The sequence below is a fragment of the Culex pipiens genome, chromosome 2, assembly GCF_016801865.2.
Source record: "Culex pipiens pallens isolate TS chromosome 2, TS_CPP_V2, whole genome shotgun sequence".
Taxonomy (NCBI): domain Eukaryota; kingdom Metazoa; phylum Arthropoda; class Insecta; order Diptera; family Culicidae; genus Culex; species Culex pipiens.
Genome location: NC_068938.1, coordinates 125,180,384 through 125,204,843, shown reverse-complemented (window position 1 = coordinate 125,204,843; position 24,460 = coordinate 125,180,384). Strand labels below are relative to the sequence as shown.

The 24,460-nt window shown below is 37.7% G+C and overlaps 2 protein-coding genes and 1 long non-coding RNA gene across 3 annotated transcripts in view; 2 read left to right on the top strand and 1 right to left on the bottom strand.

Annotated features, from left to right (window-relative positions):
* LOC128093166 (uncharacterized) overlaps positions 1-24,460 on the top strand; it is a 196,409-nt gene that overhangs the window by 65,034 nt on the left and 106,915 nt on the right. The gene's annotated exons all lie outside the window — the stretch shown is intronic.
* LOC120414989 (uncharacterized) lies at positions 16,855-19,174 on the top strand. Its single transcript, XM_039576345.2, has 4 exons — positions 16,855-17,016; positions 17,137-17,461; positions 17,860-18,056; positions 18,111-19,174. Exons 1-4 carry the CDS (start codon positions 17,004-17,006, stop codon positions 18,992-18,994), a joined length of 1,419 nt encoding a protein of 472 aa, XP_039432279.1. The 5' UTR covers positions 16,855-17,003; the 3' UTR covers positions 18,995-19,174.
* LOC120414988 (uncharacterized) lies at positions 21,670-23,908 on the bottom strand. The gene is made up of 4 exons (XM_039576344.2): positions 23,719-23,908; positions 23,404-23,655; positions 23,012-23,350; positions 21,670-22,949 (listed from the first exon to the last, which is right to left on the bottom strand). Exons 1-4 carry the CDS (start codon positions 23,891-23,893, stop codon positions 21,676-21,678), a joined length of 2,040 nt encoding a protein of 679 aa, XP_039432278.1. The 5' UTR covers positions 23,894-23,908; the 3' UTR covers positions 21,670-21,675.

The following is a 24,460-nucleotide window of genomic DNA, read 5'->3' as shown; positions in this document are numbered from 1 at the left end:
AAAGAAGTCAGTGCACCCCACTTTATGTGTCACCATCATGTGTGCATCATTGCACTGCAGCATAAACTGTGCACCATTATTATTCCATTCTCCCGCTGGTCGTTGCTCCACAATCATAAATCTCCGTTCAAATAAACATAAATTCTCGCGCACCCATCGACCGACATTATGCTGTGTGGAGAAAAAAAAAACAGTAATGCGAAAAATAAAAGTTTTATTTGCGAGGAAAGACGCAATTTTCGGTGACCAATTTAGGGAAAGAACTTTTTTTCGAGGGAGAAAAATGACACAAAAGTGGTGGCACCGGCACGCGAGGGGGCTCGGTGAAATGCTGAACCAAAACCAAAACCAACATATTTTCAATGTCGAATCTCGCTGCAGTAGAGGACAAGGGCGTCGATTATGTTTGCTGCTGCTGCTTAGAGAACCTACAAAGAGAAATGACATGGCACTCATACACAACAATACTCGCTCTCCCGTCTCTTTCCCGCTCATGTGCTTCTAAACGAAGGAACTCAATTTTGACAAGTAATTCAAGCGCTGCACTGAGTGACGACGCTTCTCTCTCTCAGGTTCTCTACTGCTGCTACTTCTCGTGAAGTAATGTGACACTCACCAATACACGTGCAAATGCAACGCGCGCGTAACATACACACAAGCTGGAAAAAGAGAGCACTTTCAATGTGTGTGACGTTACTGGTGAAGTTGTTGTTGTTGTTTTTGCTGGGATTATATTTTTCGGGGGTCAACGAACTCAACAGCCCAATGCTCTCTCTCTCTCTCTCTTCTTGCTCTGTGGGAAAAGGGACAGGGAGGAAGGGAATGTCCCTTTTCCGGGAGGGCACGTGGCAGAGAAGGGAAAACCCCCTCTTTGTCAGGGAGCGAGAGATTTTCTGACAGAAGAGAGTATGCGCGCAATTTTTCGGTACTTTTCTTTTTGCGTGTTTATGCTGCAGGATATCATCTCATCATCAACATTTTTGGGAGCAGTTTTTGTTTTGAATCGATTCGGAGAGCGGGGAGCTTCGTGGGAAATTTAAAGTTGGCTTCTGGGAAAAACTTGTGCGGATTGAGGTTGGGAAATGCCAGCTGATTAATTATGGCCAGTTTAACTTTTCAATAGTTTGAACATGTTTTAATTTTTCTAACAGATAACTTTTCTTCTGAAAAGTCCCCTTTTTAATTTAACTGGAGTTTAAAAAATAAAACGTAATTGACAACTGAATAATCCTTCGTTATGAGCTATGAACTTTTTAGGGAAGACGACCTATAACAACTTCAGTAAAATCAAGTCGTTGAATCTGCTTTGTAAATGTGTCATCAATACCCTTGAAAGGTCTGCTTTCAAAAACTAAAACAAAATTTCTCACATACAGTCCAGACTCGATTACCCGAAGTCCTTGCAGAAATGTAACTTCGGATAGTCAAAACATAAAAATACAAAATTTTACGTAAACCGTCGAATAATCGAACTTTACATCATCAAAACTTAAGAGCGAGTTTTTCACCAATGCGCAGTGGTCCAGATCGCAATATTAAGTGGAAAACGGATTTTCCGAAAAATAGTGATGTTTTGGAGCTTTGGAGTCTTCAGAAGAGTTGTTGCAAATAAAAAGGGGTAACTTTTGGTTTGGTTGAAAATTAGGGTAGGGATTTTGAAAATCTAACTTTTTAGGAATATTTTTGGGATTTTTTTTTGTCTTCTAAAAAGTTGTTGGGCTTGCCAATCCAAGCAACTTTGTCCAAGACACCAAAATTTTATCCCGTAATCTACGCCTTCTATGACCAATTTTATAGAAAGCATCTGAGCAAACCAGTTTTTTGAACGTGGTAATTCAGGGTTAAGTTTTAGAGAAAAGTGATGTTCTGGGCACTTTAAGAGCTCAAAAAATCAAACATTTTTATTTTTTGACAGGTCAATTAGGACTTGAGGGTCAAAAGTTACAGGCATTTTAAGGTAAAAAAGATGCAAATTTAAAACTTAAATATCTCGAAAAGGCGCAAGCCAAATTTTAAGCACCAGGTTGCATTTGAAAGGGTTCGAGATGATCTTCATTTGAAAAAGTACAATTTTCAAGGGAAAACCATACGGGACCAACCTAACGAAATTCGATTTTTTTACAAATATATGTTTTCAATGTTATTTTGCCCGCTGAATCTGAATCTGTCCTCAGAATTGACCCAAATTATAAAAAAAATACGATTTTTGGTCATATTATGGGTTTAAACGAAAATTTTACATCTTCTCCAAAACATCACCATTCTTCGGAAAATCCGTTTTCCACTAAATTTTGCGATCTGGACCACTGTGCAATGTGTAACAGGTCGTTTCGAGGTGCTCCGATCTTGTCTATTCATGAGAAGAACTTATGCCAAATATGGGTCCTCTACGACAAAGTTAAGTGGGGTAAAACGGGTATTGAGGTCCAAAAAACATGAACAATCATAAAATTGCTCCCATTTGCGTAAAACTTGATCAATTCCAACTTTCTTAAATGCATATGAAAGGTCTTTTGAAGCACTTGAAAATGTGCAGATTGGTTTGACTTTTTCTCATAGCTTTTGCAAATAACTGTTGAAAATTGGGGTTTTTAAAACCTTAATATCTTTTTGCAACAGCCTTCAACGCCCATACTCGTATAGGTAAAAAATAGGTAATTTCATGAACTATAAGCCTACGGAAATAACTTTTTGGCCAATTGCAGTTTAGCTCATATCTTTACAATTTTTCTAAAACAAACTTTTTACAATGTTAACTTTTGCCCAGTATTCCAAGAAGACGGCACTTTTTGGTCTAAATTTTGTAATATTCAAAAAGACCAAAAAGTGCCGCTTTGGCGGCCTACAGGACAAAAACTAACGTTGTAAAAAGTTTGTTAAAGAAAAATCGAAAAACTATGAGAAAAACTGCGATTGCACGGAGAAAAAAGAGTTCCCAAATTCGTTCATGAAAATGGGAACCACGAACAAAGTGTTCAAATTTTATGGTACGTTTTTTCAAAATCGTACCATGGGATTTGAACACCTTGTTCGAGGTTCCCATTTTCATGAACGCTTGTTCACGATTTTGGGAACACTTTTTTCTCCGTGTAGGTTAGCTACATACAGAGCCATCTCCAAAACACGATAAAGTTTGCTAAATCTAGCGCAAAACATTTTTTTTTTTTTGATTTTCGAGATTTTTTGATATGTTTTAGGGGACAAAAATCCGCCATTTTTGAGTCATAGAGAAACATGGTTGAAAAAAAACAGTGATTTTTGGAATTGAATTTGCAATCGAAAAGTACTTTACAGATTTTTTGATAAAGGGCTCCGTTTTCTAGATATAGCCATCGAAAGTTTGATTTTAGCGAAATATTTGCAGTTTTTCAATTTTTAAAAATTGTGACCATGAGTGACCATTTCTAAAAAAAATTTTTTTTGAAAAGTTCAGAAAATTTGCTATAAAATTGTCTAAGAGACATTGAAGATTGGACCTCTGGTTGCTGAGATAGAGCGGCTTAAAGAAAAAGAAACACGAAAATTGAAGTTTTTTAAGTCTCACCCAATCAGCCCACCATTTTCTAATGACGATATCTCAGCAATCAATGGTACGATTTTCAATGTTAATACATGACACATTCGTGAATTTTTCCGATCTTTTCGAAAAAAATATTTTGAAGTTTTTTAAATCAAGACTAACATTTTAAATGGGCGTAATATTCAATTTTTGTCCCTTTTAAAATGTTTGTCTTGATTTAAAAAATTTCAAAATATTTTTTTCGAAAAGATCGGAAAATTTCACGAATGTTTCATATATTAAAATTGAAAATCGGACCATTAATTGCTGAGATATCGTCCTTAGAAAAAGGTGGGTTGTTTTGGTGAGATTTAGAAAACTTCAATTTTCGTGTTTCTTTTTCTTAAAGCGGCTCTATCTCAGCAACCCGAGGTCCAATCTTCAATGTCTCTAAGACAATTTTATAGCAAATTTTTTGAACTTTTCAATAAAAATATTTTTAGAAATGGTCACTCATGGTCACTATTTTTAAAAATTGAAAAACTGCAAATATTTCGCTAAAATCAAACTTTCGGTGGCTAAATCTTGAAAACGGAGCCCTTTATCAAAAAATCTGTAAAGTACTTTTCGATTGCAAATTCAATTTTGCATTAAAAAATAATGTCAAACTTGTTTTTGCATGAAACTTAATTTTTTTTTTCCAAAAATCACTATTTTTTCAAAAATTCATAACTCGGCGGCAGATTTTTTGACCATGTTTCTCTATGGCTCAAAAGTTGCGGATTTTTGTTCCCTAAAACATATCAAAAAATCTCGAAAATCAAAAAATACGTATTTTGGGAAATTGAGTTTTAGTAAAAAAAAATGTTGATAAAAAAATCTGCATTTTTTTTCCGTGTACCTATTTTTTTCTCAAAAGTCCTCAACAATACCTACAACTTTGCCCAAGACACCAAATTGATCAGAAAATTCACTCAAAAGTTACAGCTGTTTGAATATTTACATACCATTTTTGTATGGACAGCAGCCAACATTTTATGGAGACTTGTTTGGGTGAACCAATGACGCAAAATAGCTTATTTGGTCATAGGGAAGGCCCCCACAAAGTTTGAGTCAAATTAAAAAAATACAAAAAATAAAAATGGTCGAAATCGGCCGATTTCGTAGAGATTTGCTCATAATCCAGATTTGTAATTTTAAAATAGGTTATTGACCTGAATGAATAAAGAACGTACCATGGAATTTGAACACTTTGTTCGAAATTTTATGAATGCTTGTTCACGACTTTAGAAATTGATTTTTCTCCGAGCATTAGGGTGATATTTAAAAATGGACATTAGGGAGGGGGGACTCCCTGGCTCAATTTCTTTGAGTCACATCGGTTAAGGCTTAGGGGTCGCTGTTGAGCGTGAAGTTTGTTTGGGAAAAATCGCAAAATTCAGGATTTTGCTGGCAGGTAACTCGGATCTTCCTGCACCCTTCGGATTTTTTCGGTATAATTCTTGAACGAATCTGCTCAAAATTGGTACTGTTACTTATTTTTGCCTCAGTTTTTTTCCCCAAAATTATCAATTTTTCTTGTCATCCTAGTGTCTAATCTAATCTAATCTAATCTTGTCTTGTCATCCTAGTGTGTAAACATTTTTAAGTTTTTCCTTAACAAATTTCAAGGGCTCAGAAGGTGAGGTTCGCGTAGTTAGAAAGAGCTCATATTTGGAATTTAACCTAATACCTAGAACAATTAAAAATGCAATCAATCTGTGAAGAGTTTTTCTAAAACATAATCACTAACATAACCTTTTTTTCTTTCTTTTCAGGTAAGCTGAATCTCATCTACTTTTAAATCATGAGTAGAATCTGAAAGGAGTTGAAGGTAATAATTTAAAAAGAATTGTGAATTATTAATTTTGCAGTTTTGCTGTTTCTCATGATTTTTTTTATGTTATGAAAATCGTAAATTTTTAGAGGTAATTAGTATATATTTTTTCCAATAGTTTAAAAGATTCAAATAAAAGCTTTATAAAATTGAGCTTTGTAAAAAATGCCCTAAAGGCTGTAAAATATCTCTCCCGATCGCTCATTTAACGGCCATGTTTGCTTTAGAAAATCATTAACAATCAATCAAAAAATGGTTTTCTACAGGTTCTACAGCCAATTTGCTTATCATAATAATCTTTTTATTTCAATTTACGAAGTCTGGGTTGTATATTATCATCTTCAACCTTAACAAGAAAATTGAAAAAGATAGTTTCAGCTCTCAAAATGCTTTTACAATTTTTTCGAGAATTCTTGCAGAATTTTCATTTTTTTCTTCTTCAAACTTTTCAACAAATTCTCCCCTCAGAAATAAACCTTTTTCCACTCATCACGCTTGTTGCACTCATAACATTGCATAATTAATGCATCCAAGCAGGCCAGCATGCAAAACGCACAAGAACGAACGAAAATGAAAGACGCAGTAAAAACAACACGCAACATTGCGCAAAAAAAAATCCAAACGCACTCAAGTACGAAGAAAGTGCACAAAAGAGAATCGCTCACTCGCTCCGCTGCTGCTACTGCAAGCAAAAAACACACGAAGGCAAAAGGGGCAAAAACCGGCACACGATTCGATGACGAAATCGAAACGCAACCCGCAGGAGGGGCGGAAGGAAGGAAGGGAGTAGGAAGAACGCGCATGTAAACAAAACCATGTGTATGAGTGAATGAACTCTTGCACAGGGAGAAATGGCGTGAGGGTGTAAGTGTGCGTGAGTGAGTGAGCGTTGTGCGACAGAGAAGGGTACAAAAACAAACGGCTGGCTGTGGTGGTGAGAGCGGCCGGCAAGGGTTGCTGCGCGCACCACACGCACACCAACGCGCATGTCTTTTGCTTTTGATTTGGTTTGGAAAAGATTTTTAACCAGTCTATTGGTTTATTTTGATTTGTTTTTAATGGTTTGTGAATGTTTTATGTTTTGTTTAATTTTTATCATAATTTTTTAAACATATTTTGTTGTGCAATTAATTTTCAATTAAAACATTTTGTACTAAAACGCACACAAACTAATTTTGCGATTTTAAACATGGATTTGTGACAGGCTGTGCTCACCAACACAACCAAAACAATAAATTTGATTGCCAAAATTTGGAGTCGCCGGTGACACACATACCACTGCGGGCATTTCTTCTTCTGCAGGTCGGCCCGGGGTGAATGAACGACGAACGACCTAGCAGCTGTGTGGATGTGTGTGTGTGTGTGCGTCGATGGTGATACCATACCATAATAATAACAGAGAGCGCAGCAAGCGGCGACGACCAATATTATGGCAACATAAACAACAACACCAACCAGTCTAGAAGGAGCAAAATCGCGATGACAGAAGCAAAATCGAAATAATTATCTCATCGCTTTTGAGGTTAGGGGCGAAATGCCGGCAGCAAAAAGTGGGCGAAAAGTAGGCGAAACATTTTTTGTTTGGTTAACTGAGAGGGGATCTTTGCTGAGGCAGGTTGCCAATTTTCGCTGTCCGATTGTTATTTTTTTCAAAGCGCTTTTTGGATAGTTTAGGTCGCAGAACTTGACAGCTGTCAAACTATGAATCCACCCTCAGGGTTGCCCAAACGAACGCAGCATTTGGTGGATGACTGCTAGCCGAAGTGGGAGTGGGCGAATTTCGCTGTGTGTGACACTGGCTACTGCTAGAGAACCTGAGAGAGAGAAGCGTCGTCACTCAGTGCAGCGCTTGAATTACTTGTCAAAATTGAGTTCCTTCGTTTAGAAGCACATGAGCGGGAAAGAGACGGGAGAGCGAGTATTGTTGTGTATGAGTGCCATGTCATTTCTCTTTGTAGGTTCTCTAGCTACTGCGATGATGACTCTGTTGTGCGATATTTGTTTCCGCATTATAGCAACGATTTGGGGACGCCGTGTACCGTTGTACGTTACTCACACAGAAATGCGGATGTGTGAAATATTAAAAATAAACCATGAAATTTGACCGTATTATTTATTCAAGGTCAGGTGAATGCGAAGCAACGGCTAGTGAAGTGTTTTGCCCCTGGTGCAAATGGCGTTTTATGGTATGAGAAAGTTGTCAAAGCGCCGCGCAAAAAAGAAATCATCGTTACTTTTAAAGGAGAATGGGCAAATTTGTATGGGAGCTGGTCCAAGGATGTACACGAACTGGACCAACTTTTTTCGAAAGATCTCGCCGAGACATGAAAAAAAGTCTTCTGGACCAACTCTCTAAACCCCGGGGTTCAAAAGTTACAAGTTGTTGAAGTTTGAGCATTTTGGGTTAAAATGTACAAAAAATCGTATTTTTGCTATTTCTAAAATCATTTATAAAATCTCTGTTTCATTATGGATTTTGATTTTCTTGACTTCATTCGACACGTATCAGCAAAAACTATGAGTTCTAATATGTCTTAGCATGATTGAAACATGATTTCTTTTGTTTTTATCCGTTTGAACCGTTTGTGCAAGAGGCATCCCATTGAAACAAGTCGAAACTTCAAGGTTTTGAAACCGGATCCGACCCAGACTGCTTCAGTGAGTATGGAAGGCTTCAGTGCAATGTTGTAACAACTTATTGGGATGGTCTGAGTCATCCGAGAACTCCTTGGAGTTGAGACCGGTGAGTGTACCGCCGTAACAAGCAAGATGTCGGCGGTTTTTGACAACGGATCATACCCGCATGGCTTTAGTGAGTATGGTAGACTACTATGCTGATGTGTTGGAGTGTCCTGGGTTCTCCTAGGACTCCCTGAAGTTAAGATCTGTGGGTCTACTACCGTAACAATCCAAATGTCGACCGGTTTTGACAACGGAACATACCCGCATAGCTTCAGTGAGTGTGGTAGACTACTTTGCTTATCTGTTAGGATCTATCTGTCTTGGGTCATCCAAGGACTCCCTGGAGTTATGATCTGTGGAGCTACAGCCGTAACAAGCAAGAGGTCGACGATTTTTGACCCCGGAACATACACGCATAGCTTCAGACAGTATGGTAGACTGCTTTTTTGATGTGTTGGGATGTCTTTGGTCATCCTAGGACTCCCTGGAGTTTAGATATTTGGGTCACTGTAACAAGAAAAAGGTCGATGATTTTTAACCGCGCATCATAACCGCAAAGATTCAGTAAGTATGGCAGACTGTTTTGCTGTTAGGTTGGGGTGTTCTGGACCATTCCAGGGAGTCCTTTAACAGCCGTAGACCTACAGATCATAACTCCAGGAAGTCCTTGGATGACCCAAGACATCCTAACAGATAAGCAAAGTAGTCTACCACACTCACTGAAGCTATGCGGGTATGTTCCGTTGTCAAAACCGGTCGACACTTGGATTGTTACGGTAGTAGACCCACAGATCTTAACTTCAGGGAGTCATAGGAGAACCCAGGACACTCCAACACATCAGCATAGTAGTCTACCATACTCACTGAAGCCATGCGGGTATGATCCATTGTCAAAAACCGCCGACATCTTGCTTGTTACGGCAGTAGACTCACCGGTCTTAACTCCAAGGAGTTCTCGGATGACTCAGACCATCCCAATAAGTTGTTACAACATTGCACTCAAGCCTTCCATACTCACTGAAGCAGTCTGGGTCGGATCCGGTTTCAAAACCTTGAAGTTTCGACTTGTTTCAATGGGATGCCTCTTGCACAAACGGTTTAAACGGATAAAAACAAGAGAAATCATGTTTCAAGCATGCTAGGACATATCAGAACTCATAGTTTTTGCTGATACGCGTCGAATGAAGTCAAGATGAGCAAAATCCATAATAAAATGGAGATTTTATAAATGATTTTAGAATTAGCAAAAATACGATTTTTTGTACATTTTTACCCAAAATGCTCAAACTTCAACAACTTGTAACTTTTGAACCCCGGGGTTTAGAGAGTTGGTCCAGAAGACTTTTTTTCATGTCTCGGTGAGATCTTTCGAAAAAAGTTGGTCCCGTTCGTGTACATCCTTGGACCAAATTTGCCCATTCTCCTTTGGGATTTCGAAAACAAGGGCGTGACGTATCGTTACACCCTTTACAAATGACCGTTACTTTGGGAAGAGGGGAAGTCTATTTTGCGTACTTTTTATTGTTGACAGTAGAGCTGCTAACGGATGTCAGTAGTTTGGTCACTAAATGTCAGTGGAGCTTGGTTTGAGAGTACAAAGGGGTTTAGAAATCCGACTTAAATGGCATTGGTTACCTTACCTCTTCCGCATTGATCAAGATCCTTGGTCAGTTCCCAATCTCCCTCTCGCGCTCTTTTATTGTGGATTTTTGAGAAATTAAAAGAATCTTCGGCGAGTGCGGTCGCTATACTCTTGAAATTTTGGTACAGATATCATCAAATGATAGTTTTTTTTTCTATCACTCATTTACAACACTGAACAGAGAGAATAGAGAATTTAGAACAGCATCTTTGACCATCGGCTAGGCTCTTTAAAAGCATAAGCCAATTTAAAAAAATGGACCGTTGGCTATGTCACAGACATGACCAGCATGACAAACTGTAACTAGGAAATTTGTTAAAAATTTAGTCAGACGTTATTTTTAAAAGCCGATTTTAATGACTCACCTTGCTCAAAAAGATGGGCATGCTAGTGTTGACATAGAGTATACTGAGATAATTGTCTTTTTTTAAGTCTGCTAAAGAAACCCCAGTGAACAGTGAGTTTGGTAGAAACGAAAAAACATAATATACCTTGATGCATGCATTTAAAGTAATTTTATTTAACCAAAATCCAACTCGACATGTGATGTCCCAAATGGTCCCCAAGAGTGCAAGAGGCCAACCCATAACCGCACATCCGTCAATTTATCAATTGCTCAATTAGTGTCACAATGTTGCACCATCCACTCTGACTACTTTCACAGTCCGACCGTCCTAACCATCCATCATTGACAACTTCCGGAAGTGGGCAAAGTTCTTTGACTGCTCCCGGCTAGCGAAAATCGATCCGTCTCCTAGAAGGAAGGGAGGTTCACGTAGAGTGTGGAGTAGCAGTAGGAGGATGCAGTTGCATAACCAACCCCTTTCTACACGGCCGTCGGCCTCAGTGTGGTGTGTCCAGAAGTGCTGCTTCAGAAAGTGACACAGAGGCCGTCGCCACAAGCCGGTCGCGATTGGGGTAGGTCGTTGTCACTTATTAGTGTACGAGCACACATACGGCGGTCGTTTGAGGCGCGGTGCAATTGCAAAAAAACCTCCCCCTCCTACTGACGGCTTCACGGTGCAGCAGCTGGTCGACGTCGTCTGAGTTGCTTCGCTATTGTAGATGTTGTTACCGCCTGGCGGCGGCGTCAGCCAGTTTAGCGATAACCAGGGTTGGCAAGGTCCGAAATTCAAAGGTTGGCTTCAGTTTCGTATTTAAATCCCTGGAAAAGGCAAAAAAAACTCAAAATATTGGAATTACCTTTGACATTTTTGGTTTCATGTCCGACCTTTCTTCTAAGGACCTTGGCGTGCAATCCTCTTTCTAGGTGGTTACGATGACGTCGGTGAAGTGCAGTGTAAACAACGCTGGCTATAGCATTCCTCGGTGCACTCCGCTGCGGGCCCGGATCATAGGGCATCATCGTGTTAGAGTTAGAAAGCTGTATTTTGAGCCGCGAGATTAAAATACTAAGCTAGATGGTTAATTTGTTCAGCTGAATTGTGTTGTTTTTCACAAACAATAAATTCTTCGTCAAAACTAAGGCTTTTTTAACAAATGATTTCAAAACAACTGTACTAGTGTGTAATGCATTTTGAAATACTTTTTCCATTGAAATGTTAAAATTATGGAATGTTTTATAAACTTTTCTTTTTTTTTTGCTATAAACATGAAAAAAATATTTGCATCGGCCTATTTTGAAGGCGATAACCGACGATAACCCGTATATTACTACTTAAAATCAAATATTCAAAAAAAATCGTTTCAGGTATTGAAAGCATTTACCGAAACATATTGGTTAATAATGTTGCAATTACTTCATTTTTTGAAAAATGCCGTTTTTTAGAAAATTAAAATTTTTGAAATCGGGATTTCTGAATAGTAAAACTTAAATTATCAAAAATTACGATATTTAATGAATGTTTTAGTATTTTCCAGAAAAAACTACACATGTTTCGCGTCTTTCGTAGATCTATGATCAACATGAAAGTGAAAAAAAGAACAAATAAAATCGCTTCGATTTCCCTGGCCGAAATAATGAGACCCGTATTTTTTTGTTTGGCCATTTGGGTGACCTAGCCGTGTAAGGGTGGTTCGAAAAATGGCCATTCTGGTTGATTTTCACAAAATCCACTTTTTTCAAAAAATTCAAAGCTTTGCTCCATTTAAACTGATTTAAGCTGTCTTGGGCGCAAATGAAAGATTATTAGTTTGACTTTCAAGAGGTGGAGTTTCAAAAATCTAGCCTAACATTTGAAAAAGTCTTATGAAAACTTCAAAAGCCGTCCTGACCTTATCTGAGTCAAAGAGCCTATAACTGAAATAATTTCGAACTGCTCATCTGATAAAGACATTAAAAAAAATTACCTGCCTAATGTTCTAAAAATTTTACACGAGTATAGATTTTTTCAAAAATAATAAAATTTTCAAATTTTAAATTTTCAATTGTGTTTTTGGGTATCAACGCGAATTTCAAATGATTTTCATTGCATAGGATTTTTTAGTATCAAATACTCAACTACGCAAATTGTTTGAAGGATTAACATAACTCTACAGTTTCTAAAGCAAAAAACAAAAATGTTACAAAATATCGATTATTTCTGGCTACATATTTTTTTTCTAATTTTATGGCATTCTAAAGATACCAAAGTTTAGATATATTTTTTTACTATATAAGCCATGATATTAACATTTGAATGAAAAAAGTTTTTCATAATGCATTTTACACCTGCCGAGTTGTTTTGCAATGATAAGTTTTCAAAATATCGAAGTAATGATGAATTTTTTTATCGTCGGAATTAGGCATAGCTATGATCAACCCGGACGGAACGAGTTCAAAACAGTTTTTATCAACCCCAGACATGCTAAGTATGAAAAAAAATGGTACTATTGGTAACCAAACATGTCATGGCTTTCAAACTATCGTTTTAGTAAAATGTTTTTTTTTTGTTTTCGTTATTTTCTTGTTTTTACGCGTGGCGTCGAAAATCCCAGATTTGATTTTCAAAAAATCATATCTTGAAATCCGGTTGATAAACCTCGCCCATTTTTTGATATGCTATATAAAATTTTCCGAGAAATCCGTTAAAAATATTTTCAGATATTGTTTTCGAATATGAGCTGCCCTTAATTTATTTTATCAAAATGAGCAGTTAATTTGTTAATTTGAGTAATTTTTTGATTGCCAGATTTAAATTTATGATTTTTTTTTAAGTTAATAGTTATAAAATGAAAATATTTGCGAAATTCTGAATTCTTTCGATATTTTGAGTACATTGTTTACAAAACAATCTGGGATTTTTGGTATTTTCTAAGCATTATTTTAATTTTGATAATAATTGAGTTTTCAAATAATATTTTTTGTAAATTTTTGTTTTCTTTCAATCAACAAAAAGTCATTTGACTTCTTTGACATTTTTTAAATAAAAGAAGTCGGCCAAAATTGGTACCAGTGACTAATAAAAAAAGTTAGTATTTGCATTTTCTACATACAGGAACAGTATAAAACATTCAAAGCTGAAATTGAGTAACGTTATATGTGACATACACTCACACATACAAAAAAAAAACAATTAATTAGTTTTAGATTTAGAGTACTCTAAATTGATTGAGAATTTTTAAATCCAGGATGACGGCTAAAATGACGGTGATGAAATATTGAAAAAAAAAAAACATTTGGTAATTTTTAATACAAAGGGGGTCGGAGAGTTCGAATTGGATGTAAAAGTAAGAATTTAAAAAATACTTTTTTTTTATTTTTACAAACCTTCGGATAATCGAACTTCGGATAACCGAAACTTCGAAAATCGAGGCTTCGGATAATCGAGTCTGGACTGTACTCGGTACACGGAGAAAAAAGAATTCCTGAAATCGTGAACAAGCGTTCATGAAAATGCTAACCACAAACAAAGTGTTCAAATTTCATGGTACGTTTTTCAAAATCGTACCATGGGATTTGAACACTTTGTTCGAGGTTCCCATTTTCATGAACGCTTGTTCACGATTTTGGGAACTCTTTTTTCTCCGTGTATACCGGATATACCGAGGCTCGGCGCCAATAAAAAAAAAGTTAATTTAACTGTTCATTACATGAAAAGTGTTTTTAATTTCGATTACACTCAACCCCCGGTGGTTGGTCACTTTTTCGTTTGACACTTTTTTAGTTTGTACCCCGTTGGTTGGTCAAAGTCAAACTAAAAAGTGACGAACTGTCACTTTTTACACGGCGCTCACGCACACTATCAAAACAAACGTTTGGTAGTATGTGTGAACTCCGTGTAAAAGGGGTGTCAAACTAAAAAGTGACCCCGTTCGTTTGACAATAGTTGGTGTCAAACCAACGGGGTTTGAGTGTACTTTGAAAAATGGTTCTATCTACATGGCGCATTTGTTGTTTTGAAAAAGGAGTCTAGAAATCTTTAATATTTGTCCTTTATTGCAACTTCCTACTGCCAACCTGTTCTCCTCCAGCAATACTGACATTGTTGAAAAAAAAATCTTTTTTTTTTCCCGCATTTATTCCTCATTTGTCACATTTTCATCTCCTCTCAAAAGTCACCCATTTTTCTCTCTTTTCATAGTAGAGAATCCTTGCCAGCAGCTGTGACACACCACCACCACACATCGCAGGCTTCAGTACAGGCATTCCCAGCATCATTCTATCTGGCGGATCCCGTACCTCGTTTTGTATGTGTGCTCGGCTCCGAATCCTTCCTCCTTGCTGGCCCAGCTCCAAGCGAGGTGAACGACCGACGGCGACCCTGAAGCGAGGTCACCAACCTCGAATTATCGATTTTAGGTCGCTCTCCGGCTCTGATGTGCCAACATTCTATCTCCAAATTGTTTGCATGTGTCTGTGTGGGAGTGAGCAAGGATTCTCGCCTAGTTTTTGCTTATTTTGTGTGTGTTTTATTTCTGGAAGGAGTTACACAAGCGAAATCATGCAATGATCCTTTTATTTCCGGAGACTGCCATTTCGGTTAAAAATAGAACGTCGGAAGCTCTTTCCATTTAAGAAAGCATCTGCGATATTTACGTATTCTACGTAACTTCCGCACACGGGCCACCGAGACCAGACGAGGTTGTCCCGCCAGACTGACTCTGCCTGGTGGTGCAATCCCGGTTCAACCCTTTCGCTTTGTCCCTACTCCAGTTGTCGACTTCCGTGCCGTGGTTCCGCATGTTTTAAGTTTACTGACCTCGGACAATTTTCCGCATTCTATCGATTTTTCCCGCCAATGCACCTTGCCCGTCTGGACCTGCTGCTCCTGCTCCTACTTCTAGTACATAATCCTTTTTCCTGGTTCGTGTCCCTGGTGCATCATCCACGGGCACAGACGACTGCTGCTGGGTTGCACCCGTTAAAGGCCAGTGACACCACGGCCTGGATTGTCGCTGTCTGTCACTGCCTGGACGTAAGTTGCTTGCGGGAATCGGGAATACACGGCCGGGGGGACACGTGACCACCAGCCGCCGTTCACAAAAACCGGCAGGCCCAATTAGCATAATGACGTGGAATGACTAAAGTTTTTTTTTTCGTTCAGTCTCGATAGTTCAGTTGTTTATTGTTTGAGCGAGGACGTTGACTTGAGCTTGGGTTGGTGGTAATTATGTTCAATAATGTGAATTGTGATTGATTGGAAAAGCATGTTTTTGAAACGGTATCGGACCAATTGAGGTAATCAGTCTCTATTGATATGCCATTTTACTTTAAAACGCGAAATTATTAACCATTAACCTTCCCACATTTTTATGAATATGACATCTTTAGGATGATTTCCCTGAATGTTTGTTATGTCATCCATTTTTCAACTTTTTTGAATCAGGCGTCGATACATAAAAAAAAGTTTTGTATGGAGCGTGAAAAATAGCCTGAAGCTTAGAAAAACGAGGCAAAATGTTTCCTGAAAATTAATTTCAAAACATTGGAAATGTAGAGTGAAACAAATCAACAAACATACATTATTTCGAAAAATTGAGATTTCTTGTATTTACTGTTTGTTTTAAGAATTAATATTAATTGTAAATATTAGTTTTAGCAACAAGTTGCAAAAAGTTTTATTTAGTAAAACTTTTTTTGCAATTGCAAGAAATACCTGTTGAATTGGAAGTAGGGAACACTTCTCTAGAATTTCATCAAAAAATCATGTATTATTTATTTATTTTTTTAGATTTCTATGAGGCTTTTTCTATCGATTCCTATTAGCCCAAATAACCCATTTTGCATCACATGATACTTCATTTAGGTCTCCAAACATTTTAAGGGGATGTCCATAGAAAAGGGCAATGGAAAAAATCGAAAATCTGTATCTCGAGAAGAGATTTTCTGTTCGTTTTGGTGTCTTCACAAAGTTGTAGAATATGGACTTGGGTAAAATTTTGCCAAACCAAAATTTTTAGATTTGAAAAATATCGACACTTCCAAGCTATAAAAATAAAACGTCCTTCTTACCCTAAGCTCAAAAGTTGGCACTTTTTGTCTACTAAAACATATTTAAAAAATCTAAGGGGTAAAGTTGTTCAAAATCGACCACCAACCAGCGACACCACCGGAGCAACTTGTGTGGTTCGACAAATGTCCACCCTACGGAATATCCCTGAGGGGACCGTCTACTTCCTGTGATCACCCAGCCCCTCCTTTTCGGTCAACTGCTTCTGGGTCTCCTGGCTATTTGCTCTCAGGTCCAAGTTGATGTTTACTCTTCGACGTCCAATGAAATAATGATTTCCCTGGATTGACCGAGCCGGCTTTTTATAGGCCTTGAATGGGGACGTATGCCCCGCCCCGTTGCGCAGTTTATCCCATATAACGTCATTCGCTTTTTGTTGCACTTAGTGTTGAAACATCCGTTGCTGACTCCTTCCCTTACAGTGATGCCAACTTTAAGTATCTTAATGGAAATCGTCTCGTAACGCGAACCGTTAGGACAAAGTTCAGCAATACATAATTGTTTATTTTATTCCAAATTTTAAGCATTATTTTCAAAAGTTGATACAAAACGTATCACAAAATGCATTAGAGCAGTTAGTTCTAGTAAAACAATGTTATTTGGCCAATACTATTGGGAATATAATCTGTATGATCAAGAGCAGACATTTCACCGTTATTACACAACAACAGAATCGACACTTTTCTTCTGTCACATGCGCGCTGTCACATGTTGCAAACGCGCATAGAATGCGGAAGTGTTCTTCTCGATTGGCGCCCAAACGTCAAACTCTGAGATACCTGCAGCGCCTCCATATTTCATAACTGGAACTAAACGAAGAATGTCTTGAGCTTGTTTTGTTTACGCGTGTCATACGTTTTTTGGAGTTCTATTAAAAATATATATTCAAAAACTGCAATTATTGAAGAAAAAATGGATTCATCAGGTAGAACTTTTTAAACTCTTTCTTTTGGTACCAAAAATGAAAAGGATTGGTTACAATCTTTTGGAGAAATAATCGATCGAAAAAACAAATTGAAATTATAGGTTATGTAATCAATTCCAGATTTCGGAGCGGAGCATTCGACCGAGGATTTTGGTGTGTCCCTGGCAGATATTATTGACTACATCGGTGAGGCATCTCGGCCGCTCAAGGAAGGAAGTGCAGTGTTTGATGCCAACCATGTGCGGAGTATAGGTTACACGATCAATCGGCTAGGTCGGAGGGAAGTTGTTGCTCGAGTGACCAGAAGCTCTAATCCCAGGGAGAAACCGCATGAGGTTGTGTTGAAGCTCGGAACGGATATATCCGGTTGGGTACTGAAATGTTCGTGCAGGGCAGGAACGCAGAAATGCAAACATGTAATTGCATGCCTTTTGCACTTAGAAAAGTATGTATATTATGTATAAATATTGACTAAATACGAGTTGCGACAGTTAAACAAAAAAAGACAAATTTGGACAGTAGTTTTAACAATGATTTACATTAGTAACATCAACTGGGGCGAATCGGGACACATGGGGCGAATCGGGACACATGGGGCGAATTGACAACAGTTTTAACCATGTAGAAGCACACTATTTTGATTTAGAACAGACTCAAACCAACAAAATGTGTACATCCATTTCCAAATTTAAAACCATTAAATGCTCTAAACACTGCTGTCCCTATTCAGACTGTAGTCCCGATTCGCCCCAGGTGACGGTATTGTAAATGTTGATGTTTTCGTAAATGTTTTCCCTTAGAGTGATGATTTCCAATTATTTTTTTTCTTTCTCCACTCCACAGGGACCCCATGCTGGAGTACATGTCTTGTACTGACATAAAACAAGCGTGGGGAACAACTAAAAGCGAGAAACGGGCAGAATGGGACGCCAAGCGCGTTTCAGATATGTGCTGTGTTCCCAAACAAAAACCGTTGAATACCAGTGATGTTGAAACCCTCGAAGACATTTTAAAAACAAGTTTCTCACGAATTTTAAATGGTATTTATTTCTGTTATTTTTAATATGATGAAACTAATTGTTATTTTTTTTTAGTGTCAAAAAACTCTGCCATATTTAAGCATACTTCTGGAAGATACTTAAATATTCCAAAAATTTATCCGAATCGTGCCATGCAAAGAGTGATAAGTGATTGCCTAACAATGGAAGAACTCGAAAGTTACCTAACCAAACCTTCATCCGTCGTGCTCAACGTTGCCTATTCGATACTGCAAGATGAGGAAGAATATTACAACAGGAATATTCGGTTGAGCTTGCAACGAGTCATAGAATTAGCAGTTGAAACGCAAGAGCAAAATACGAATTTGTGGAAAATCCTTCGTTCTAAGAGAATCACCGCAAGTTCCGCTTACAATTTATTCACATATTTGAGCAACAAAAATCCTGATTGGGAGAAAAAGATTTCCCAGTATTGGGAAGTCAAAGCTCTTAAGGTGGCCGCTACGAAACATGGAAAAGATACCGAGCCGTTGGCGTTTGCATGTTATCGGCGCGAGAACCCTAATGTGAAAAAATGTGGACTTGTAATTCACCCGACTGAGGGCTGGATTGCCGGTTCGCCGGATGGGTTTGATCCATCCTCTGGCATTATATTAGAGATCAAATGTCCCATGAATAAGGAAGCGACACTTGTCGAAATTCTTACATCAAAAACCGTTAACAGTTACATTAAAAAGTGCCCAAATAGTGAAAACTTTGAGTTGAATAGGCGTCATGTATATTATTGTCAGGTACAAATTAATATGTACATTCTAAATTGTATTATCAGTCACTTTATTATATATTCTGCCAAAGATGATAAATATCAGTTGCTAGAAGTACCATTTGATAAAGAATTTGTGTCGGTAGTAGTGAGTGGACTCAAAAAATTATATTTCGAGAAAATGCTCAAAAAATTAACAAACGGTAATACGTCATAATGTTAGTTGTTTTTTTTATCATTGAAATCTGAAAACAATAAAATACCCAAAACTATATATTTTTTGTTTTTCTTTTTTAGAATTTTTAAAATAGTGCAGCGCTTTTCGCAGCTCCAGAAGAAAGTAGTCGAGAAATAGCTTTACGAACAGATCAGATCCAATTTCTTTGGAGGTGCGTATTGGCCCGTAGGAGTCTTCTCCCCCGTATAAGTACAAACACACCAACACCAACCAAGGAGTTAAAAGAGATTTGGGAGCTCTCCCTATCCAGGTTTTTAAGCGAAGATAGCGTTCGAATGGTGAACGTCCCAAATGTCAAAATCGCGCAGTATCACCAACATTAGAAAATAAAATGTGGCTGTCATACATGGCACACTTTTTTCATAATGTTGGTACCCCTGCGTGATTTTGACATTTCGGGCGTTCACCATTCGAACGCCATTTTCGCTTAAAAATCTGGATTCAAACCTTTGGACTTCTAGGTTCAAGGCTGATACGCAGATCGGAAGGAACGCAAAACTCCATACAAAAAACGCCCGAGGAATGGTCAAGGAAAGGGTCACGAAAAGATTTTTCTCAAGCGGTACGCAGCTGAAAAGTAACACAAAACGGAAAGTGTCATTTGACGTTTTATCGCGCGGTGCTTGTTTGCAATTTTGATGAAAAAATCAAAGAATTTGAATTTTATTTTTTTAATGCGACTGAAAGTTACAAACATTTTAATGATTTTGTATTCGATAAAATAATATTAAAAATCCCGGCGAATCTCAAAATGCAGAATCTTGAAATTAAAAGGACAGATTTTCCTTATTTCCAAATTTCCAAAATTCCAAATTTCCTAATTCCTTGATTTCCTAATTTTCTAATTTCTTAATTTCCTTATTTTACAATTTCATAGTTTCATAATTTCCTTATTTTATAATTTCATATTTTCATAATTTCCTAATTGCTTAATTTCCTTATTTCATTATTTCCTAATTTCCTAACTTCTCAATGTCCTTATTTCCTAATTTCATAGTTTCATAATGAAACATCATTAAATTTCATAATTGCATAATTTTATAATTTTTTCATTGTAGTTTTTTCTAGTTTTAGAATTTAAAAAATCTAATTTTCTGTTTTTTTAAAAGAAATTTTAAATTATTGATTTGTTAATTTTGTTTATCAATACTAATTGTTGTTAAAAGTTTTTGAATAAATATTTCAAAGCCTGACTACGCCTTCTATCGGATGGAGAAGTAAAACGTCGGTACATTTGCGTAAAAGATGTTTTGGGTGACTCACCACACATAACCCCTTTTTTTGCCTTCCTCACCTTACTGAGGAAAGGCTATGAAATCACTCGGAAAACGATTTGATATTGAGTCGATATGTATACATGAAGGTGGGTCTAGGAAGGTCAAATTAAAACACCCAAAAGGCCATGCTCTCTTAGAAACAAAATTTTAAAATGTAAAAAATCATATCTCCGGTTGGTTTCAACCAATTTTGATGAAACTTTCGGAGCAGGTCCAGTTTTCAGTCTAGTTTCAAATGATCTTTGAGTTGGGTCAGATTTCCGGATTGTTCCGGATTTATCGCAGATTCCCTTGGGGTAACTTTGTTTGGGCCAGTGGGGTCACTTTATGTTTACTTAATATTTTTCTTCAACACTATAAAGTTTTAGTGGAAAAAAACTGAAGTATTATCAAAAACAAATACTCCTATGCGTATATGGCATATGATGACCCCTCCACATAGCCCTGGGACCACCGGAACCGGTTCCGTAGTACAACCGTGGGGGACAAAATTTTGAAGTCACAGAAATATGTCAAGCGACATGTCAAAAAATATCTACTGGCTCTGAAAAGTTGATTGGTATCACTCAAAAAACTTTACGAGACCATCCGGACACATTGGCCACCTGGAACCAGTGAATCCGGAACATTTTCCATGGTAGAAAAATGTTATCTGTAATTCCCATAGTGCGACATGATAAAAAATATCTGCTGGCTGGGTCCATAAGTCGCTATTGAAAATTATAAAGTTTAGTTAAGTACTTTAAAAGTTATGCTAAAAAACAGACGCTCGATAACTAGCGACAAACGTCAAAAAAACAAAACACACCGAAACGACCGAGGGTTTAATAGATGCAAAAATCATTTTCAATAAATAGATAAATCTTTTTCCGACATTTTATTTTATTTCAAGTCACAATTAAAGAAAAAATAAAAATAAACATTGTAAATAAATTTGAGTAACTTTTATTTTTTATATTTAATCATATTATGCATCGGTGGTAACCTCGTTATTTTTCGGTCAGCCCAGTTAGAGAGCAGCATTCGGTGACTGGGTTACGTTCTCAGCCCAGTTACCGAACAAGTACTGTAAGATGAAAATAATGAGCACTTATCACATCATAATATGGACTCCCGAAATCATCATTAAACATGAAACCCAAGCCCTTGGTCACACTGCTCGCGATCAACTCGGAACCATCCAATAATCAAGTGGACCTATTTTTGCAATTGGGTCCTAAAATTAAGTTTAAATTTGCGATATTGTTGCTCCTAATGATGAAGCTTATTTTTCTGATACCCTTTGAACGACCACAAAGGATTTAAAATGGATTTTTAATTCATTTTTTTTTAAATAACTTTCTCCTTTTGTTATTTGGAAAAAAACACATTGATGCGTACAGATCAAAACTTATCATCATTTAATATCGGTGGACTTAAGTTTACAATACCACAGACAACAGTCATTATATCGTTAATGTTACCTAGCATAGACAAATTAATAGTGCTCGAAAATATTCCAAAAATTTTGATTCTCTGAATGGCCCTTTCGACATGCACTCTTGCACGCGCTATCGCTTCATTTCGGCTTGCTTCCTGAGGTGTTAGTTTGTCTCCCTTCATAAATGGTGGCATGTGCAACTTAATGCATTTCGTTGAGCACTCTGATTCGATTGATACCCCCTTGTCCACCATTATCTCATCTGAATGGGCCTCTAAACGGTCCATGAGCTTCTCTTCATTCACAATGAATTTGTCTGAACTTTTACCTGAGTAAGCCTGACTAACAAATGTAATTAGCCCTGCCGGAGAAACGCCTATCAAGAATTTCACTGTTCGCCGCGACTTGTAATTAGAGTATGATGCAATTCGGCAATTGAGACATTTCAGGGTGGCTATGGGAATTTCTGTTGCGTCTAGTACTACAGTTACGTTAGAAAAATGTTCTCGAAAACAAAGAGGCACGTTTTGTCTCAATTCCTCTTTGGTCGGCCAATAAATGAATTTTTTCAAAATGAGGGATAAAATTTGTAAAGTATGCGAAAAATAATTAGCAACTGTTGGGCCAGAAATCCTAAACAGTGTGGCGATTGCCTCAAATGAAAGGTTTTGTTTTAATTTGACAAGAGTTAGAACTGTCCTATCACTAGCATGCATTTTAAACTTTCGCGGGAATGAGTTGCTCTCTAATGTTCGAACTGCCAGACAGATTTCAGTTAACTGATCAGTTGAAGACAGACCAGTCCATGTGTTAACTTCCTTGTCAGTAACTAGAAGATCTGTTAAGATCATTTGATCGCTTTTGCGAATGTTAGAGTTTGCTTCGCTGTATGTGTTATTGTTCTCATCTAGGCCAGCATCATCTTCACGCAAATCTTCTGTGCATTGATGAGTCGAATCATCCGGCTGGAATTGCAGTGAGCATCCTTCCCCAGGGTTGAACTCTTGGTCGTTCTCGCTGTTAAGAAAGGACTGCTGGTCATCTTGGTCGACATCGCTCAGGATGGAGTCTCCGCACTCTTCGAAACTGCCACGATGAGAGGACGATGAATCTGAGTCGATAACAGCATCCGGCTCGGAATCAGAGCCACCTGAAGATGTACTCAGTGAGCTCGAGCGTCTACTTAACCCAAAAGGAAAAGGTACAGGTATCGCGTTTTTTTTTAAGTATCGTCCACCTACCAAGAAATTCTGTATGATTAAAAAAAATGTACAAAGTAATACAATTTGATTGACTTACCTGGAAGATAGTCTGTCTGCTTAAAGTGATTGCTGCAGATTTTCGAGTTTTTCGTGGGCATTAAACGACACTTGAGCAGATTAAGCCACAGTTTAAACCGCTTAGTTCCTTTGGCCGGGAATCGATGTAATCTTGTGCCATTTTTCACTCTAGAATAACATCCGCTCACATAGCAAATGTTGTTGGTCTTTGATTTAGGTTTGTAAAACAAACAGTAGTTGTGATCCCAAAGATGAGACAGCGGAGGCTTTGTTGTGACCTGTGAGGTTTTCTGACGTTTTGGCAATTTCTTAATTTGCCTAGATGGGATTGCATTCGACTTAAGGTAGGTAGAGGTGACTAAAATAAACAAACGTTGACATAATGTTTAGTGAAAACATACTTTTGATTACCTTTACAACGATCCTGCACTTTGAAATGCCGCAGGCAAATTTTGAATTTTCCCACAGCCATATCATTTGGTATTGCCAAAACTCGTTTCCACCGCCGAAACATGGTTAGCCGGGTCGGAAACGGTTGTAGAGTTGTCCTCCTCTTTGTGGTACATCCTTTGACGCAACATACTCCATTCGGGTTCACTTTAGGCGTGAGCAAAGGAATTTTCACTGATGGAACAGCACTTTCCTTCAACCCGATCCGGCAACCTATATTATGTTGGTATGTTTACGTTAGATTGTGAGGTTATGTAAAGGAATAAAAATACTAACGAATCTGAAAATCTGTCTCCTTAAAATGCTGCTGGCATATTTTTTCACTCCGGGTTCCAGATAACTGCATAAATTCCTTCCATCGCCGAAACGTGTGGTGTCCTGTCGAGGGCACTCTGAAGAATCTACGATCTTGTGTTTCGATGTTCCGGCATGCGGGAATGATGCACTTCATTTTTCAAGACTGCAACACCAATATTGTGATAAAAACAACACTTATCGAAATAATTTCTTCTTGAGAAGAGCAATTGGATTGTTTCCAAATTGATGCGCTTAAATAATTACACTTTTCTAGCCATAAATAGTGATTTTTTACAAAATTAAAAAAATGAACTTACTTTTCGCGTGAGTTTGACAGAACTGTAAGAAAACAACATCATTCGAACTAGGGCGCCATCTGGTTGTCATCCGTAGCTTTTAATCGCGAATTGCGCACATTTTTAATCAGAGCTCAGCAGTGTTGCACGAATACAATCACACGTCATGCAACGTGAGATTAAAACTATCGCTACTCTTGAGCCCCATCAAAGGAAGCCGTCAGAAGTACTCAAAGAGTGGGGTTGTAGTAAATGCAATGCACTATTATTTACCCATCTACTAAGTAGCCCGTATTTGACGTCATTTAGTGAGCGATCATCGAACTTATCGACAGCCGACTTAGATGTGTGTGTGTGTGCGTGCCCATTTCAACATAAGTGCCCATTAGAGAAAGAAAGGCACTTTCGCGAGGAGAGCGCACATG

Bases quoted from the DNA above. Each gene is read 5' to 3' on its own strand.
- LOC120414988 (XM_039576344.2), bottom strand. From the start codon at position 23,893: ATGAAGTGCATCATTCCCGCATGCCGGAACATCGAAACACAAGATCGT. The intron at 23,656-23,718 runs GTTAGTATTTTT...AACATAATATAG, and splicing joins GGAGACAGATTTTCAGATTC to GTTGCCGGATCGGGTTGAAG. The intron at 22,950-23,011 runs GTAAGTCAATCA...ATTTCTTGGTAG, and splicing joins GCAGACAGACTATCTTCCAG to GTGGACGATACTTAAAAAAA.
- LOC120414989 (XM_039576345.2), top strand. The intron at 17,462-17,859 runs GTATGTATATTA...TCCACTCCACAG, and splicing joins TGCCTTTTGCACTTAGAAAA to GGACCCCATGCTGGAGTACA. The intron at 18,057-18,110 runs GTATTTATTTCT...ATTTTTTTTTAG, and splicing joins TTTCTCACGAATTTTAAATG to TGTCAAAAAACTCTGCCATA.